This window comes from Siphateles boraxobius, unplaced genomic scaffold (genome assembly GCF_051911475.1).
Source record: "Siphateles boraxobius isolate OS27281-9 unplaced genomic scaffold, OSU_SipBor_1 6, whole genome shotgun sequence".
Taxonomy (NCBI): domain Eukaryota; kingdom Metazoa; phylum Chordata; class Actinopteri; order Cypriniformes; family Leuciscidae; genus Siphateles; species Siphateles boraxobius.
This window is the reverse complement of record NW_027509186.1, coordinates 40,289,788-40,310,353: the sequence shown is the minus strand read 5'-3', so window position 1 is coordinate 40,310,353 and position 20,566 is coordinate 40,289,788. Positions and strand designations below refer to the sequence as shown.

The 20,566-nt window shown below is 38.5% G+C and overlaps 1 protein-coding gene across 1 annotated transcript; it reads right to left on the bottom strand.

Moving 5' to 3' along the window:
* Positions 1-458: 458 nt before the first annotated feature.
* On the bottom strand, positions 459-19,782 carry LOC143715449 (uncharacterized). Its single transcript, XM_077207260.1, has 4 exons — positions 19,494-19,782; positions 2,582-2,625; positions 2,167-2,401; positions 459-1,918 (listed from the first exon to the last, which is right to left on the bottom strand). The coding sequence occupies exons 3-4, from the start codon at positions 2,249-2,251 to the stop codon at positions 1,143-1,145; spliced, it is 861 nt and encodes a 286-aa protein (XP_077063375.1). The 5' UTR covers positions 2,252-2,401; positions 2,582-2,625; positions 19,494-19,782; the 3' UTR covers positions 459-1,142.
* Between the last annotated feature and the right edge of the window lie 784 nt (positions 19,783-20,566).

The following is a 20,566-nucleotide window of genomic DNA, read 5'->3' as shown; positions in this document are numbered from 1 at the left end:
TTTGCGCTCTGGAGATGCGTTCGGTCTTCCACTATTAAATTCTGTCATGTAAATAGTGAATCCGCCATGGCACGCAACACACCCATTACTCATTAAGAGAATAGGGACAACCCTTTTAATTTGGTCTCAAAAGTTTTTTTCTCACTATAAATTGCTTTGATTTGGAGTGAGAGATAAAGGGGGTCTGGCTTTATTGTATCAGATACATTTCACTGCACTGACTGGTCCAGTTTTGGTCTGCAATCTCTAACCCAGAATAAAACCTGCTCCAGAACAGCTTAGCCATGTAGCGTAAGTTACCATGGTGATGAACACGACTACAAACCAATCCATTGTTAGCAACTGAAACCAGCTTTGTGAAACAGGCCATAGTTTATTTCACTATAAGTTTGCTTTATCTGAATCTCAGTTTATTTTAATTATTGGATCTGTAGAAAACTTTCTCACAAAATCACACATTGCAAGTGAAATGGTCATTTTATTTGTTATTGTACAGAGTTATTGAACAGATGTATGTTATTGTACATACATCTGTTTATGTAATAACAGGCTTTATTTAACTAAACAAACAAAAGTAAAAAAAAAAAATCCTGATCAAATTCAGGGAATTGTTTCATATATTAACAAATAACTGATTGTTGTTGTTTTTCTACATTTGTTTCCAGTCTCTTTTAATTTAGGTATTTCTTTAAGCATTCAATCAAAATAATTTTCAATAATTTTCTTGTCAAACAAAACAAATCTTGTGGCATTTTACAGTAACACTAGTTTATTAGTTAACCAACTACACATTTACTTTAAGTGAATCTAACAAAACATTTGCTCACTGTGACACAGAAAAATGCTTTTTAATATGATTCACTAGATTCTTTGATTGGCTGAAACTCTTCTCACACTGAGTACGGCTTCTCTCCAGTATGAACTCGCTCGTGTGATTTCAGGTTTCTAGACTGAGTGAATCAGTTCTAGTTAAGCTCTTCCCACAGTCACAACACACATTGTGTGTTTTCTGGTGCAGTTTAAAACTGTCCAGCCGTGAAAAAATCTTTGCACAGAGAGAACACACATAAGGCCTCTCATCTGAATGAACTTTTAGGTGGACTTTTAGATTTGATGATGGAATAAAATCCTTACCACACTGATCAGTTAAATGGCTTTTCTCCAGAGTGAATGTGCAGATGATCACTGAGACCTGATGCATCAGAAAAACTCTTTCCACACTGAGTGCATGTATACGGTTTCTCTCCAGTGTGAGTTCTCATGTGTCTTTTAAGGTTTCCTTTAAATGTGAAACTCTTCTCACAGTGAGTACAGTCGTACGGCTTTTCTCCAGTATGAACTCGCTCATGTAGTTTCAGAGCTCCAGACTGAGTGAAACTTTTGTCACAATATGAGCACTTGTAAGGTTTTTCTCCAGTATGAATTCGTTGATGCTGTTTCAGTTCACCAGATGTAGTAAAGCTCTTCCCACAGTCAAAGCACACATAATCTCTCACTTCATTGTGTGTTTTCTGGTGCAGTTTAAAACTGCCCAGTCGTGAAAAACTCTTTCCACAGAGAGAACACACATAAGGCTTCTCATCTGAATGAACTTTCAGGTGATCTTTTAGATGTGATGATAAAATAAATTTTTTACCACACTGATCACAGTTAAATGGTTTTTCTCCAGAGTGAATGTGCAGATGATAACTGAGACCTGATGCTTGAGAAAAACTCTTTCCACACTGAGTGCATGTATATAGTTTCTCTCCAGTGTGAATTCTCATGTGTTTGTTAAGGTTTCCTTTGTGTGTGAAACTCTTTCCACACTGAGTGCAGGTGTGCATCTCTTTGGCTTTTTTTCTTTGAATTGTAAAGTTAAGATTTTCCTCCTCCACTTCATTCAGTTCTTGTATTTGCTCTTTCACTCTCACTTGGTCTAAAATACACAGAAATACAGTTAGAATCAGTTCAAGTGAACCATTATGTAATAGGAGAAAGCAACAGAAATCAGATCTTTCACTCTTTGCTGTCACTCACTTGTTTATATAGGAAAAAATATGTTTGACAACTGCTATATACAAGGTTATGATCTTTTGGATATTTCTCAATCATTTATCATCCATATACAGCTTATTAATTCACATCTACTAAAGTCACAATTTAGAATCAAGAATGGACACCAACCTGTTTGTTCCTCAGTATCTTCATGTTTTATTCTGGATGGTTCTGGATCACTCATGTCTTCAATCTCCTCTTTAATAAACTCCATCTTTAACAGTCACACAGATTTCAGCTGCTACTCCTGGAGTTTGTCCTTCTCTTGTAGGATGATGGGAATATTCCCAGTATTTATTGGTGAATTGTTGTGGGAGGGGCTTCACTGCAGGTGTGAACTGTGATCACTGTGTTTTTATCCAATCTGCATTTTAAAATAAACATGGCCATCATGTTTAATTGAGCTGCTGTAAAGCCTCTTTGTCTCCAAAAGTTCCATGTTTTCAGCTCATTCATTATGGTGATGTCTGAGATCTTCAGTAAATTGGCACATTAAATCGTTTTATTGGTGTCAACAGGCTGAAACAAACTACAGCATCATCACCTTTAACTTCAGTTCTTGTCTTTGCTCTTTCCCCTCCATGTGGTCTGAAACATTAAAACATATTAAGTTGTTAGAATGAGTTCAAGGAGGATAAAATGTGAATACTGAAGTGAACCCTGATTTAATAATGGAAAACAAGTGAGATCTGTTTATCAAATATCATATTTTTGATGTACCAAAGGTTAGTTTTGTCATCCTCTTGTTAATAGTCCAAATTTGAATGACAACTGCTGTACAAGATTATATATACAGGAATTACAGGATTTAATACATTTTAAGACCTCATCGTCCACTTTTACATCAGCAACATCTTAAATTTACTATATATTAATTGAAAGATAGCACAACTAAACCGTGTTAGTTTGTGATTTTATTTTCAAGTCCTTATCAATCCAACATAATTTAGAAGGGTGGGAACGAAGTACAAGATAATTAAATGAGTGACTAACACCTATGAGTACGATATTTGCTGATACCTCAAAAATTCTGCGATTCGATTCGATTCAGGGCCTAATCGATATTTAGATATTATGTTCACACAACCAGATATGTTTTTATTAACTCACAAATGCAACCAAAATATATAATATGAACGTTTAATTAAACCTTTTGAAAATTGCATGCCCTCTCCCAACTGGGACATTTACAACAGAAGAGGTAATTTGCAAGAACGTTTTGTTGTGTGCATTCCAAGTAATATCAAACTACAGCTGGGTTGTTTTGATTAATAATAACTTAAACAATGACAAAATTAAAGCGAATTGAAAGTATGTTTTTTATATATTTAAAGTTTTTTTGTTGTTGTTGCAGAAGCAGATAACTCCACATTTCATGTTACAGAGTTAAACAAAACCAAGTAATTATGATACATAATAACAAAGACAAAGTTTGCTGTTGTGATTAACGTACACACACTACTTTTCCCTCAACACTAAACGTGCTGCTTTAGTGAGTTTCCATTTAAGTTTTATTTTCCTTTTACGCCCCGAAGAAGAAATCACGGGAAATCAAAGTTCGTTGAAATTATCCATCCTCAATCACTTTTAGTCAGCTTTGATGAAACTCCTCTTAGCTAGCGCATCTTTTCAAAGTGATATCTGACATAAATACTGCGCACTGAGTCTCTAAAACGGACTTATCGTGTTGTGTTCAACAAGAAGGGCTACTGCTTGTTGGTTTCTGCTGTAAAACATGAACTCGTGATGCATTGAGAGTGGACAATTCCGGCTTTCATGACAAAACGTGTTTAGGGTTCAGTCAATATTTGTCAGGCGTCTATTTCAGCTGAGGAGATTAACGTTATAAAGACACACCGGCAGACAGTATGGTGAGTAAACGAAAATGCACGCTTTGGCGGAAGGATGAGAATGTGGAGAGTGTCAAAGTAAAGGTACCTTATATCGATATTTTACGTGTGGCATCGATGCATTGTATCGTCGATGCATCAATCCATATCGATGTATTGTTATACCCCTACAAAACAATTGACAAAACTTATTGCAGAGAGAAAATAAACCTCTCTGAGCTAACGGGACAATGACTTCACACAGTATATTCAATAGATGTATTTGTAACATCGACTCTTATAACTATCTGCAATTTGTGATACACTTCTCATGACAAACACCTGATTGGTCAGACAGTTTACCTGCGATTATGAAGTGCTTTGTGTTTCTGGTTTCACGTTCCCTGGTGCTATTTTACAGTTCCAGAAAACAACTAGATTACAACTGTTTAACTGAAGCTAATTTTGGTGGGTTTCTCGCATCCCCATACAATGTTACTTCTCTGTATTTTGAGGCCCTGACGAGAACGTCGGTCTCCTCGGCTGTGAACCGCTCCTGGCGTTCCCCTGGCAAATCCGGCATTATAATAGCAATCCACCATGGAACAAGCGCGCCTGCTTTTAAAGGGAATGTGAGATGGCGTTCTGATTGGTTTATTGCACATTACGCCCAAACCCCACCTATGAGTAATGTAGCTACTGCAGACCAACACATTTTAGATTTTTAGAGATCCGTCCACAAAGTTACTTGCGTTTCAGATTGTAAAAATAGGGCCCAAAATGTTTTTGTTCTTTCAATTTTTTTTGTTTACATATTGTTTAATATTTTCAACTAAAATAAAACCTTACGATGTAACGTAAGCTTGTTGTGTATATTACATTTCCCCATTAGTCAACGATGTGGTTTAACATCCGTGCGTAAAGGGACATATGCGCTAGTCAGTCAGAGAGCGCAGTAACGGATGACGTCAAATCTAGCGGGATTCCATAAATAAACTGCACGGAATCCCACTATTCGCCTACGCAATTATTAAATTCAGGCAAACTTTAGCATACAACTAGCCTGATGTCGTCATACTCAGACTCTAGTCAGAATATGAGTCTGATACTGCTCCATTTGGCTATGATTATGGGCCGTGTTTCAACCGAACCAGGAAAGAAAATGCCTCTGCACTCAATTGGATAGACCTACAACCAATCAGAGCAACGGAGTAAGTGACGAATCCCGTAGGAAGGACGGCAAAAACATTTCTGATTGACAAATGCCTTGATCGCTGTTCTCTGTTCCTCTTTTAAAATTAATGCGCTGTATCTACACAAACTAATTCAACCCAAGCAGTATTTGGTGACGTGGATTGATTACGTTACTGTTGATCATCTGTCCATCATCGTATGAAGCCCGCCCTGACATTTTGATTGGTCCGAACAGCTTTGGTTCAAGCATAGTTGCTCCACAACGGATCAAGTCCAGACCGAACTTCCCGACCTCAAATGTTGAGGGTGGAGCTAAGTTCGGCTGGCATCCAGGCTAGCATACAACCTCTTTGGACAAATATACATGGCTGAAAAGATGATACAAAATATAATACCTTGGCAAATGGAATTTAAGACTTTTTAAGGGCCTTAATTATTTCTCTAAATTCATTTATAAACTTTTAATACTTTTTTTAAGTATACAAGGACTGAAATGGGTAGTAGGAGGAGAGTGCTTGGCTTCTGGGATGTGACTACCACCAATCAGAGCATACATGGATGACATGACAACCATGACTACAACAGTACCCTGCACTAATCGGTTATTGGGGAAGTTAACCGATAACATTGAATGGGCACAAATGCAATTTAAACCCTCTAAATCAAGGAGCATCTCGATATTTAAAGGCAAGGTGGTAGATAAAACATTCTTCATTAATGGTGATGCAATACCAACAGTTTCTGAGAAGCCAGTGAAGAGTCTTGGGAAATGGTACGATGGGGATCTAAAGGATAGTGTTCGAGTGGGAGAAGTTAGACGACAAGCAGTGGAAGGGTTGAAGAGCATAAACAGCTGCGCTCTACCAGGGAAACTAAAACTCTGGTGCTTTGTGGGACTTTATAGTAAAGGAATATTGCAGCTGCCAGTCTCTGCTTTAAGTCAAGTCAAGTCACCTTTATTTATATAGCGCTTTTACAATACAAATTGTTTCAAAGCAGCTTTACAGAGATAACAGGAAAGTAAAGTTGTAATAGTATTGTTAAATTCTAAATTAAATGTTAAATGTCCCCAACTAAGCAAGACAAAAGCCAATGGCGAATGAAGGCGAAAAAAGGCGACAGTGGCAAGGAACCAAAACTCCATCAGGTGACATAATGGAGAAAAAAACCTTGGGAGAACCCAGGCTCAGTCGGGGGGCCAGTCCTCCTTTGACCAACAAACGAACAGTGAATGATTATGATTTAGGCGGCATAATAGGTTAGAAGTCAGATTGGATCAGAACTTTCACAATATTTATCTAGTTCATCTGGTTAGGGGTCGGAGTCATCACGCCGGTATGGAGATTAGTTTGTTGCTTTAACCGAGGAGTTTAAGTGCGCCAAGGTCAGACTGGAAATGACCTTAGTAGAGTCACGCGACAAATGTGTAAGGGAGGCAGCACCTGTGTTAAAAACTGGTAGAAAGTGGTCAGCAAAGAAATCTGTGGAAGAGGCAAAGGCTGCCCTTCAAATTGGTGATATCGTGGGGCAGGTACAGCATGGAGAGGGGGTTTTGAGCTCAGTTTAGCTCCTCCTAAATGGCACAAGGCAGCCCCAGCTCAAAGGAGGAAGCTCGTAGTCAAGGAGGTGCGAAAGCAGGAGGAGAGGATGAGGTGTATAAAGGCCATTTCCCAGGCCAAGCAGGGAGAGTGGATGAGATGGGAGAGTGTGGAACAACGCAAGATGGGCTGGCAAGACGTTTTTGGTCAATGGAAGAGAATAGGATCAGTTTCCTTATCAGGTCAACATATGATGTTCTCCCATCACCGCAGAACCTAAACCTCTGGATAGGAGAGGATCCCTCTTGTCCTTTGTGTTCATCACCTGCCACATTAAGGCACATTTTGACAGGATGTAAGGTGGCTCTTAGCCAAAGTCGGTTTACTTGGCGCCATGACCAAGTACTCCGATGTTTGGCTTTAGCATTGGAAGACAAGCGTAACATGACCAATAAGTTGCCACCTGTTCTAGCAAAACATTACACATAGAAGACAATATTCCTCCGCCCAGGCGAGCAACCACCAAGAAAAGGTGTTAAAAGCAATTCTCGGTCAGAACAACTGGAAGCTGCTAGGGACTGGAAAATGCTGGCTGATCTTGATCAACGGCTTATTTTTCCACCTGAGATTGCCACCACTAACCTCCGACCAGATATTGTTTTGTGGTCTGGATCAGCACGCATTGTTCAACTGATAGAGTTAACAGTGCCATGGGAGGATGCTGTAGATGAGGCATATGAGAGGAAGAAAATGCAGTATGCCCAGCTGGCCACTGAAGCAGATCAGCGAGGATGGAGAGTCCAGGTTTATCCAGTGGAAATGGGTTGTTGAGGATTTGTGGCACACTCCACAACCCGGTTCCTCAGAGACGTCGGATTCAGTGGCCAAGAGTTGCGTCGCACAGTAAAGAACTTATCTGAAGCAGCAGAGGGGAGCAGCAACTGACTGTGGTTGAGACGGAAAGAGTCTGGCTGGCTGTGTACAGGCCGCCATGCTACGGTTTCGAAAAATTCTTGAAAATTTGAAGAGTCTGTTGGTTTTTTTGTATAGTTTGCATAGTAATTACAGTTATTACGTTCCTGTGTATTTTGCGTGAATGAGGATTGGTGTTTGGTAGGGATGTGAATTTCTGCCAAAAATGGCATTCGAAAATCGAGGAGCAAAAGTCGATTATCGTTCGAAAATCAGAAAAAACAACAACAACAAAAACGCACACTAATAATGACAGAAAGGGAGTCCAATTTCATCTTTAGCGATTTGTCATCTAACAAACTGTTTATTAATTGAACAAGTAACATGTTTTCGTCGTTTTTTTAACATAGTTAACATAGAAGAAAAAAACAATAAGCACGACAGTCCGTTTTTGCATCGCCAAACCAGATACTCGTTAGATAAAAAAATAATGTCATATGTCAAATTGATTTTATGCGAACCTGCCTTGTTACTTTAATAGCCTACTTTTTAAACAAATTAGTTTTAATCAAAACTATTCGTGTGATGCCACTGCGCAATACACACACATTACCGCGGTATGGCGGGTGTTCATTTAATAAACTGTGGACAATGGTAGCTTATGTAGCCTATAAAATAAATTTGTTCAAAAAACAAATTATGTCATCATACTTGTAGTAGTGCTATCGTCGCGTAATAATCTGTTTGGTTGTAAAATGTATTACCTGAATGAAATTAACTCGAATGTATCGTCCTGTGGAATCATTCATTCACAGACATCATACGAAGATGTTCAACTAGATCTTCATCGCTGGCAAAAATATGATGAATTTGCAGATTTGCTTTCACTAGACTGAACTGTAGGCCCACGGCCACTTCATCCAACGCTCTTGATGTTCTTAAATCTTCCTGTTACGACTCCGAATGTGAATTGAAAGCGCTTCAGACGATTCAGTGCGTGCAGGAAACTGAACGGACCATTCAAACTGATTCGCGAACCGATCTGCCAACTTGTTTGATGAAGTCTTTGAACAGAATCGACTCAAAAGAGTGAATCATTTGTGAATTGAGCATCGCTCATGCCCATAAAAAAGATGCAGCGCGCTAGGAATAAACTATGCATTTAACAGCATGTATTGCATTAAAATAAAGTAACGAGAGGAACGTCGCCCCAACGTAAGGAAGTAAATGTAGCCTACTTTGTAGACGGTTACTACCATAGACAGTAAAGGTTACTACCCACCTCTGTTGGGCGCAGAGTTAACGGTCACGGTGCTCTTCTTCTGTTGTTTGTTTACACTATGTATAAAACACTGGTATCCTATCGCGCGGTAGGGGGTTTCATTCATGTTAGTGACACCTTGTGTCCCCGACAGGAAAATACCCTGCTGCGGGATCTGTGACAGTTGGCGCGCCGTCAATTATGACACAATGGAATTGCGCGAAAATATAACGATATTCGAAAAAGTAATTTTATGATCGAATTTCGAACGCAGTTCGACTATTCGAAGATCGCGACTCATCCCTAGTGTTTGGACAGATATTGTGTTTTGCGGTAGTATGCCATACGGAACCGTTGCCACTGACCGCTTGAACGTCCGCAGTGGGGCTCGACTGCCTTAGTCAAACGGGTTGGCGCGTGTGGTCGGGTTGTGGAGAGGTTGTGATTAGGTCACATGTGAACTACGAGGAAGGAGCAACAGCAGGAGGGATGTAAAGGTCAGTAAGCTGGGCTGAGTTGAGTGGGGAACGGAGGGGGGTGACTCTGGGACGCCAGAGTCACTGTCGAGCCCTCTTGAGGTGTCGTGGGCTAGACGACGAAACACTGAGGACGGAAGGTGCCCACTTGAAGACCCTAGAGATGTCCCCTACTCTGCTCAATCCAGACGGTAGTCATGAGGGGACCGCACTGTGGTTGCAGCCGTTGTGTGTGCAAATACACTGCAGCTATTAACACCAGACAGAAGGGGATTCACATCACCATTTGGAAAGAAGCGTAAATGGATGGAGAAGCATAGGTTACTGTAAAGCTACGTCTTAGTTGGTGCTTATCTTGGCGAAAGCAGAGTACAAATCAGCATGAAGTTTTAACATCTACTCTCGTGTAATGGAAATCTTGTTAGAGGCAGGCCTTTATTTCTAATTTGATCTTTTTGATAAGTAATAGGATTTGGCCGATGGACGATGCAATCATCTATTGCGATGGCTGACAGACATCACTATGTTGAGACGGCATCGCGTAATCCCCCCGCCCGCCATGTTTCCATGGTGACGCGTCATGCTTAGCATGTGATCCACCACAGCCAAAATAGCGCTGTATCATGACAGATGTAGCACTTTTATTTCTAAATATTAACAAACTTGCTTACCATGTCATCATCTATGTTCTATTCCGATTCTTAAATACATGCAAGTGAGTTTGTTTTGTCGTTTAAAAAACCTTTATAAATGATCTTGATCTGTAACGTGAGACGTTTGTTTGGGCCGCAGTTCAGAGATTCCTGTCTGTTGGATTTATTACAGCACATGAATTCATCAGTTTCTCCCGAAATACATGAAAGTAAGTGGCCGGTGAACTGGGAGAAGAACAGAGTAAACTTTATAGTTACTTACACTGTGTATCTGATCTGAATAAAACACCTCGGCAAATATATTTGAATGAATTGTTATTGCTGCTTCCACAGACACCATTGTGTATTTTACAAACTATAAATGTATTGTTTTGCAATAAATTATATGTATTTAAATGTCTGAAACCTAAAATAAACATTATGTGGTTAAAAACACTGAATAGTTGTGATAGGTCTATACGGTATGACCAGCGCTGAAAGTCCGTCTTTAGCTCAGCGCCAGCCATAGCGCAAAAACACAGTTTGAATTTGGCAGTGATGTCACGTCACTGTACATCGGCTCCTCAGTGTGTCAGCCGCTGCAGAGCGTGCCAAAATCGAATTTGCTGAAGAGATGTAGAGGAAAATATCTAGTGGAACATGAGTATGTTATGTTTTGTCATTATATGAAAGGCACTTAGGAGATTACCCATCAACACTACATTTTCCCCGGCTTCATTTAAAGAACGGCCTTTATTTGTCTGTGTTGACCCCGCCCCCGGCCACTATCAGAGGCCCGGCGTTTAATTGACTACCAAATTTATTTGAGGAATTACGGTAAGTCAAACAGCCAGTGATCATCATGCATTTAAAATAATCGAAACAATTAGTAATATCAGCCTCATTTTTTTTTTATGGAAAATAATTTTTTGTGTAGAAGGTAACTACAGAATTAAACGAGAGAATCTGGTGATTCGGATAATACATGTTTTGTCTTTGAACTTTCATTATACAAATCAAATTACAGAAAAATAGGTTGTCAACTTTTTTTGTCTTGTAAAGTTAAATATATAGCAGATTTCAACTAGCAAAACAATTTAACCACATCTGCAGTTTATTGACAGAGGACACACAATAAAGACAATAGGGATGGGATGATTACCAGTTTCACTATAAACCACGATAAAATGTACTGGCGGTTAGTATTATCTTTTAAAATTTAAGTATCATTAAAACCGTGTTTGATTATCACGGTTTTAATAACATATATCCTGTCCAGCCAGCAACAGTCTGACGCAGGCGCGCAATGTTGTTGTTTTTTTATTCGAGAAGGAATGGCGGAAGGCGGTGACCGTGCTCAGGAGATTTTTCTGCCTTTTAAGAGGACCAAATCTGAGGTGTGGTCATATTTTGGCTTTTACAAAAGTCCTGAGGGACACTTAATCGAGGATGGACACCATGTCTGCAGAACATGCACAAAAAAAGTCGCTGCAATTAGGGCTGTAATGTCCCAGTCGATTAGTCGATTAATCGGTCGATATGTACTGGTTAGACAAAAATTCTGATTGGTCGATTTTTTGCGCGTTCATTTCATCAGTTTTGCCGCGTTCATTTCATCAGCTTTGCCGCGCTCATTTCATCAGGGGGAAAGCACCAACTGCTAATGGGGGTGTTTTCAGAGTACCCCTGTTTAACAGGTAACAGTCTGTCTTCAGAACACCCCCTTGTTTTCACTTTTTTTGGATTAGCCCAACCCACTGTAGAAGAGAGACAGATAAGTAGGCTATAGAAGGTTTGAGGCTGAATATTATTTATTTAATTGTGGTATCGTTTAATAGTCAGTCTTCTAACATGTCAACAACAAAGACATCGACAGTGTGGCAGCATTTTGTTAAAATTGATAACGGGGGAAAAGATCGAATGCAAAGTTTGCAAGCAACAGTTTGCCTTCCACAGCTCGACGACAAACATGACATATCATCTAAAAGCGGTAAGCTAACTTGTCTGCGTTAGGTTGCCCTGTCTGTTTTGAGTAGGTTATGAACATATCGGAATTGGCGTATCAGTTATGCACTTTATTTCGTTTCTGCTCTTGATCTGGTTTGTTTAATAAATATTCTTTTTTTATTAAAGTGGACGTGCCTTTTGTGTTTATTAGGAGTAAAAGCTTAAGATAATAGTCTATTCGTGTCTCAGCCGCGATGCTGGGCTCTGTGCGAGGACATGCACAGAGCGGCTGAAATGATGAACTGAATGACAGCTATAACTTATTATAACATATGACAAAAAGAATTGTCTAAATTATATTGCATATTCCTTAACAGTTCTTGTGTTATTACTAGTTGACAACATAGTACTATTTTCGGAAATCATAGGCTATGATATTGCGCAGGTGCACGTGATGCAACGCTGTCAGAGCCGACAGACTCGTGTGTCGGACTCATTTCAGTGCAAAATAATTAGGTTTAAAAATGATTTAATATACTGCAAATTGCCTACTAGTTTTTTATGTTTATTTATAATCCATTTAGGCGGACAACAAGGCTACAAGTACTGCGCACAGTGTGCAGCTAATTCATTTAACTTTTTTTTTTTCTAACGTCATTTTTAGTCGAAAATTTCAGGACTTCAGTCGACCAAGATATTCATTGGTTGAGAACAGCCCTAGCTGCAATAGAGGGAAACACTTCAAATCTGCCGAGTCGTCTTGTGTGACCATCACACACTGTAGCAAACGCAAGGCAAGTTGACTTTAACCTCAATACCAAAACTACGTCTGGGAAATAATTAGGCACAACGTGTTGTTTTGAGTTGAAATATTTTATCTCACTCACTTGACATAAACGTGAAGCTTCCGCGAAGAAAAGTTCGCAGCAAGTGACTTTGAGCCAAAGACGATCGAACAAGTTCAAACAAGACTATTAAGAGTCACATTTAAGAGATAAGAATGTATATTCATTGTACACTTATTACACAGATTTTTTTTTTTTTACAACACATAATTACGGGGACAGATTGAATTGAGATTAATGTTTTAAATCTTACCCGTTAAATCCATTTTGTACAGCGGACAAAACTCATCCAGACAAGATGATCGCAACAATATTATCAAACTCTGTAAACAATAAATCAACTGATTTAATTTTCAAAACAATCAAAAATGTCGACGCAAGACGGCAAGTTGTATTTGAATGAAATGAGAGCGCGCTTCCGTTGTGATAATACATGGATGTGCGCTGTTTTATAATGTTGCTATTGACGACGGTCATTATAAGGAAGGAAATGCCACAGAATCTTGCTTTAAAAAGTGCATTGAGCTGCTTGTTTTATTTGTTGTTTGTTGATTTTCAAATATAAAACTTGTTGAAATGTTTTCAGTGTGAGCATTAGTTCTTTTTGACCACTTTCATATCGTTTTAAAAAAAACGTGATAATATTGATAAATCACGATAATTTTGGTCACTATAATCGTGATATGAAATTTTCATACCATTTCATCCCTAAAACACACACGCCTTCAGATTCACTGTCTTTCAGCTTAAGGATACTTGAGAAAAGACACATTAATTACCATCCACCCTAACAACCTAGACAGCACGTTCAGTCTTACCAACATTGGCAATTGGAGGGCACCAGCGGCAAAGTATCGGAAGGAGTTTTTCCCCTGCACACCAAAAAACTGTAGGTGGGTAAACCATCGGTGGGATGAGTCTACAGACACTCCAATTCATGCACTGTCCGGAGATCGGCGGAGGAACCATTTTGCCGATCCCGCTTCTTTTTTTCTTTTCTTTTTTTCCACAAATGCTGCTGCCATACTAGATCTACCGAACCGTGGTCCACATCAAGCCGGCGGTGTAAGTGCAAAGGTATGTTGAGCTTGTGTAGATCCGTATGCCACAATTTATATGATGATAATACCCAACAAACAGACAAAAGTAAATATTGCCTTTTTTTAACCAAGGGGTCGTTTAGGTGGTGCGTGCACGTTTTTCTGCGCGTGATCAAGTCTACACAGAAGCATCGTAGCAACGGACTCTCTTGTGATCAGTATGTTTAACGTTATCCATTTCAAACGCAAAATTTTCAGGCCAGTATGTGATTATTTTATTTTGTGTAAGTTGTTACTTGTTTTTTTATTGAAAAATATTATTTTGTTAGAAAAACGCCGAGTATTCTGAGAAATGTTTTGATAAACGGATGACAGAAATTGGCCCCGGAGGATTAACGTTAACGTTACATGTTTTAGACTTGGTTAGTTGTTATTAACTTGTTGACTTTAGTAACTGACTGTTAATATTAGTGCTGTGCTCTGAATATCGATACGACGACACATCGTCATGAACTCCTGACGATGTGCGTATCGATACAGCAACTGCTGTATCGATACTGTCGTGCTTTTGAATGTAGCCAATTCAGGGCTCGAATTTCAGCACGGGAATTGCGAGTATTACGCATTATTCTAATCATTCCCGCAGGTCTCCCACTTATAATGCGGGATATTCCCGCAAACATTGATTGAGTGTCCAGCTCTGCCGCGTCTTCTGTCTCTCAAAATGGGTTGCTCATGGCAAGCGTCAAACGCGCTTGAAGGCGGCGATACTACACCTAAAAGCGTAGCAGTTGGGACATGACAGAATATTCACTTGCATATTCTGGCGAGCATTGCATTGTCACTTAAGTTTACCATTCGCTCGTCTTTTTAAGTCTTACCACGCTAAACATTCAAGCGATTTTAAACTACTCAGTACTCGGACACTCTCTGAGAGATGGTTTTCCCTGCATGCTTACATAGAGTAAAGGCACCTCACAAACAGCCTGTGAGTAACAAAAGTTCTTTTTTTGTTTTTTGTTTAGGTGCTGTGTAAAGAAATCCTGCCCAACAAAATTCCACTGAGGCTGACGTCGACATGAGCGCGTGGAACTGGCTGCGGCTGAGCAGGGACAGGAAATGGGGGGCGGCAAAGGCGGGGCGAGCAAGCATCTTAAGTTAAACAATTAATTGGACTGATTTTTCTTTTAAACTGACTAACTATTTTGGAGGGTAGTGCTGGGCGGTAAACCGGTTCAAACCGAAAACCGGTTTATAATATCGTCACGATATTGATTTTGAATAAACCGCCATACCGGTGTATTTAATTACACAATGTTCGGAACGAACGTTACGCTGCGCGACACTGTTTCAGACGGACCCTTTACAATGTTGCACTTCTAAGCAGCGACGAGTGAGGGTAAACAAACAGCAGTGCTCTGTTACGTTACATGGACGATGGATGCTGAGGAATTAGTACAACAAGACACAGAAGAACAACTTGTGCCAAAAAGAGGAGCCGGGTCTGTTGTTTGGAGGTTTTTTGGTTTCCAAAAATCCGACGTCGACCAAACAACCATTTTATGTAAGTGCAGTCGGGCTAAAATTCTCGCCAAAGGCGGCAACACGACCAATTTGCTCCAGCACCTTAGCCACAAACATGTCTTGGAATATCAAGAATGTATTAAATTAAACTCAGCCGCGGACTCAGCGCCCTCCACATCAGCATGTAACACGGGGAAAGCTTAAGAAAAGTCGAGCCAAATGTCACTTAAAGACGCGTTTGCTAAAGGGATGTTTGTTCTGGTTTCGAAACAATACTTTTGAAGGAATAACTAATGCAAGTTGCATAATTTTGTTTTACTATTTTTTTTAATAGACCTCAAAAGCAATGCAAGACAAGTTTTCTTTTTATATTTACTTGAATGGACGTAATGTTCCTGGACTTGTACTTGAACTAGCAAAAGTATTCCAAGTTGTTCTAATTGTGTTGTTTAAAATAAAAGTTCTGTATTTTGACTGCAATTGTCTTTGGATTCTGATTCCTCACTTCATTAGAATCATGAATGGCTCTTATTTGTAAACAACAGCATAATTTTCTGGGGCCGTGCAAACCTGTATTACTAGTGTGGAATTATTCTACAATATTCACTGATGACAGTAAAATAGACCATCCTAAGTCAATTTACTGCAGTAATTCCTCTCTCAACCAGTAGAAAATGCATTGAACACCTGACTATGCATGAAAAAAAAAACGTCATAAACCGGAAACCGGCATAATTAAAAAAAAAACTAAAAAAAACGTGACATCAATTTTTGGTCAAACCGCCCAGCACTAGGGTATATCTTATTTTTTTGTTTTATAATTTAGTTTTCTATGTGTAAAAAGTGTTAAAATAAATGATACTGCTTTTGCAAAAACAAAGTAAAAAATAAATCTTCAAGGTCATCTCCCGGTGCCCTCCTGTTTTGTTATTTCTCTCGGAAAACTCCTGTAGCCTCATTTGCATGACCATCAAACTTAATTTTAAAACCACTGATCCATTCTTTTTTTCCGTTAGACTGGTATTTCCCAGGTTGTCAGATTGTGTATGATCAATTTAAACTTTTTTTGTCATAAAACCTGGCAACTCAAAAATAAGGATGCAAAAAGGACGCAAAATGCAAGTGTTGAAGAGTTGAGAAGAGAAGAGTTGCCTACTTCTCAACTTGTCAAATTGTTAGGGAAGAAATTGTATGATTTAGGGCTGCAACAACTAATCGATAAAATCGATTATAATCGATTATGAAAATCGTTGTCAACGAATGTCATTATCGATTAGTTGGTCTGCTTACGTCACGGGGAGCGTTTACTGGTACGCACACACACGCAAGGTCTCTCTCCCTCAGGCGCTCTGCCGAGCGCGCGCGCTACACGGTTTGGAGCAGTCTCTTCTGTCTCGTATGCGCGTTCTCTAGATTTCGGGAGTTTGAACTAATTCGCGGGCATCAGGGAGCCGCAATCAATATGCGGGAGACTCCCGGGACTTCCGGGATCTTGGGATGTCTGTATTTTGTCTCGAGCATCAGGTTGCGCAATCAGTTCGCTCGCAACGTAAGTGATGGATTAAAATAGCGCTACCGCAGAAATAGGTTAAATTAAAACGGTCTTTACAAAGCGAAGCACTAAATATAAAGGCAGTTAATAACAGCAGCAGTAAAATATTGTTTTTTAGTCACTGTACTCAGTGGTTTTCAGCGAATGCTTGTGCACTAATGCATAATTTCTCCTGTCCTTTACTCAAGCCTGTTAGCTTGCTGGGTAACGTTACCTCCATTCCGTTCTCTTTTTATAGCATTTGTCTACTAAGTTTTAATTGTTTTTCAAACGCGATCTACTGCGGCTCTACGTTCACACAATTGTTTTCAGTCTTTCTATATTTATTTAATCAATTTATCCTTATATTATTCTTTTATATATTATATATAATATATATTATATTCTTTATCCTTATATTCCTTATATATAATTAATTTTAAATAAAAATTAAATAAATTATATATTTTAGATGTTTTTAGTTTGTTTTTAGTTCAGATATTCACATCTGAACAACATGTCTGTGTAAATTTGTTTTAACAAAAATTGTGTTAAAACATAATATGTTGGATATCATTTTTTTAACAATAATCATGTTTGTCAACTTGCCATCAGCAATTATCATTAAAAACAATGCAAATATTGATATTAGTAAAACTCAATGTGTGGCTTTTGCACTTTTTAAAGTACACTTTTACACATAAATACCCTGATTTACGGTTTTATTTAGTTATAATAAAAAAAATCTAATTTAATTTCTATCCGATTAATCAAAAAAATAATCGTCCGATTAATCGATTATCAAAATAATCGTTAGTTGCAGCCCTAGTATGATTAACACATCACATAAAGTCAGAGCCGGATTATCCATAAGGGCACTTGGGCCAGTGCCCAGGGGCACCAACCATTCACAACCACTAGGGGGGCACCACATGACACAAGCTTTAAACATATTTTTCGTAAATTGTTGTATTATTAACTTGAAATTCTTGAAAGACCACACATGTCTCGTTTATGAACACTAATTTAACAATAATAATAATAATAAATTATAAATAAATAAAGATTACATGACCACTATCACTCCCCCCTCCCCAATCTGTCAGAGTTGAGTTGGTCCACAACAAGTACGCGCAAATGTGTCATTTTTTTGACAGCTACAGAAAATGAATCTAAATCCGAAATGGAAAGACGTCAATTGAGTGGTTTTGCAAAAAGAAAGTTAAAGAAAGACAAGGATGCAAGACGTTTAGTAAGTTACAATTCAAAATGTTCCAGGGATCGAAAGTTTTTTTGTGAGAACATCACTATTTTTTTGTGACAACATCACAGGAATTGCGATCACTAGCAGCGCTGAGTCTGACGAAGCCGGAGCTAACTGTGGAGACGGTAAGAAAGAAATGGACTTTTGGGATGTAGTTGACACCTTTGCTTGCGCAAAATCAATGAAGAAGCACTTCTGCTAAACTTCATACATGAAAACGTTTTACCAGATTTAGTGCTACATTTATTTTCTCTTATTTGTTTCCCACTAAATAATGTTTTTTTTCACAAAATGTTCAGATTTTATACAATTATTATGCATTTGTGATTTTTCTAAATTTTACTGCTGAGTTACCCTCTAATCTAGTTTATAATAGAAGTTTTGTCATAGATTATGATTATATATTTTTTTTGATTTGTTGTTTTTCTTTATAATGAAGTTGTCTGTAGTATGTAGATTGTGTTTAACACACAAAAGAGTGATTATCAGTTCAACACACAGAGTTACAGAAATTCGACTTGATTTTTTTTTTTAAACTGCGCTGGTAAAATTATTAGCTAACCTACGGAGGCCATAATATGTTTGACTCATGGCTGAAGTTAAGTTTCTCCAGCTCTTTGGGGGGGGGCCCTTTTGAGGTATAGTGCCCAGGGGCACTACTCTGTCTTAATACGGTCCTGCATAAAGTGTTATTGAGTGTTGTTGATGCACAAAAGGAAACTTGTGTCCTTGGAATACAATCTGACAGCAGTTAGCCTAAACAAATCAATAAGACATAACGGTGGGATCCTACTAGAGCGCGAAAAGCATTCAGACGCCCCGCTACCTTTGACTTAACACTGGAACAGCTGATTTTCAAGCATGCTGTGGCGTTCCAGCGACGCAGCCGAAAATCAGCTGTTCCAGTAGTCAATGGAGCGAGGCGACCGAATGCTTTGCTCGCTCTAGTGGGATCGCGCCGCGTAGGTCATAATAATTATTTCGGGTTTACGTTGGCTCACGGTCGGCGATCATTTCGGGTTTACGTTGGCTCACGGTCGGCGATCTTTCTAATGCCACCATCTTCCCGACATCTTGCCGATTAGCTACCGATCTCCATAAGACATCTCACTGAGGCACTTTATGTCAGGCAGGCACACGCGCCCCAACGTCGGCAAGAGCTAATTTGTTGTCTGGGAATAATTGCAATGCATCTAATACATGGAAATAAATGGATATAAATGTACGTTTTAAGATCAAAATGAAAGCTACACACATTTACTAGACTAAACGACATTTCCACACACTCAATCTACAAAAAATATATGTGGAGAATTTTAATAACAGGGAAAACTGCGCGCAGGCGTTAAAACAAACCCATAAAACTCCAAAAATACATCGAACTGTTTCCACTTCCATAGTTAACATAAACCTAAAAATGAACTTAATACAGCATATTTTCACTCTTTAACGCAGAGACCTACCTGACTGACTCTCTCCAGTCACGGGCTGTTCTGACTGAGCGCGCGTGCGCCCGGTCCATTACAAATGACGTCACTCACAGAACGAACTCAAAATATTATTCATAAACAAAAAAAATATATTGTTTCCTTCTGTCGGCACAACAAAATAAAGATGATATACATTAAGCAAAATATATTTTTTCAAAAAAACAAACAAACAAACATTTAAAGAATATAGTTAATTGTTTCAGAATCGGAACAGTTACAAAAAAAAAACCCTCTCAACACTAAAAATTCATTATTTGCACACACTTGCAACTTACTACAGCAGTTTAATGCTTAAAATAAAATCTATTTTTTTGTATGTTTAACATTTTTACAGCTTTTATTATTTTCTAACTACAGCAAATTACTCTTGTACAATCAAGAAATAATATAGTTAACATTGTTTAAGTAAATAACATGAATATGTCTTATTCAAAATACAAATAATTATTGACAGTAAATTAGGTCAGTCAGGTCACCTTCATATATATATATATATATATATATATATACACAACGCTTTTAACAATATAGATTGTTTCAAAGCAGCTTTACAGTGATAATAGGAAATTAAAGTAACAGAGATTGTTTTGGCTTTACAGCAGCTCTAGAATAAAGTTATTGTCCAGCTAAAGTTAGTTTTGATCAGCAGTTCTCAACTGGGACATTTTACCATGGTCATTAAGCTACACACACACACACACACACACACACACACACACACACACACACACACACACACACACACACACACACACACATGTTGCATAACTTTAAAAATAAAGTAACTAATTTTGATGGGTTCAAGTCATGTACAAACATATTGTTGTCAACTTACAGATCATGTAGTTTTTTGTTAATACAAAAAATTTGTTAGAGCCACCAAAAATAAAATACAAAATAACACAAAGTGAAAAAATGTGAAGTGGCATTTTGGGGAAACAGAAACAACAGTAAATACACAATACTAACATTAACTATTAATGAAACATAAGGAAACTTCATCTGATGAAAGTAATGAACATCATTCCTGCAAGCAAATCCTTCCC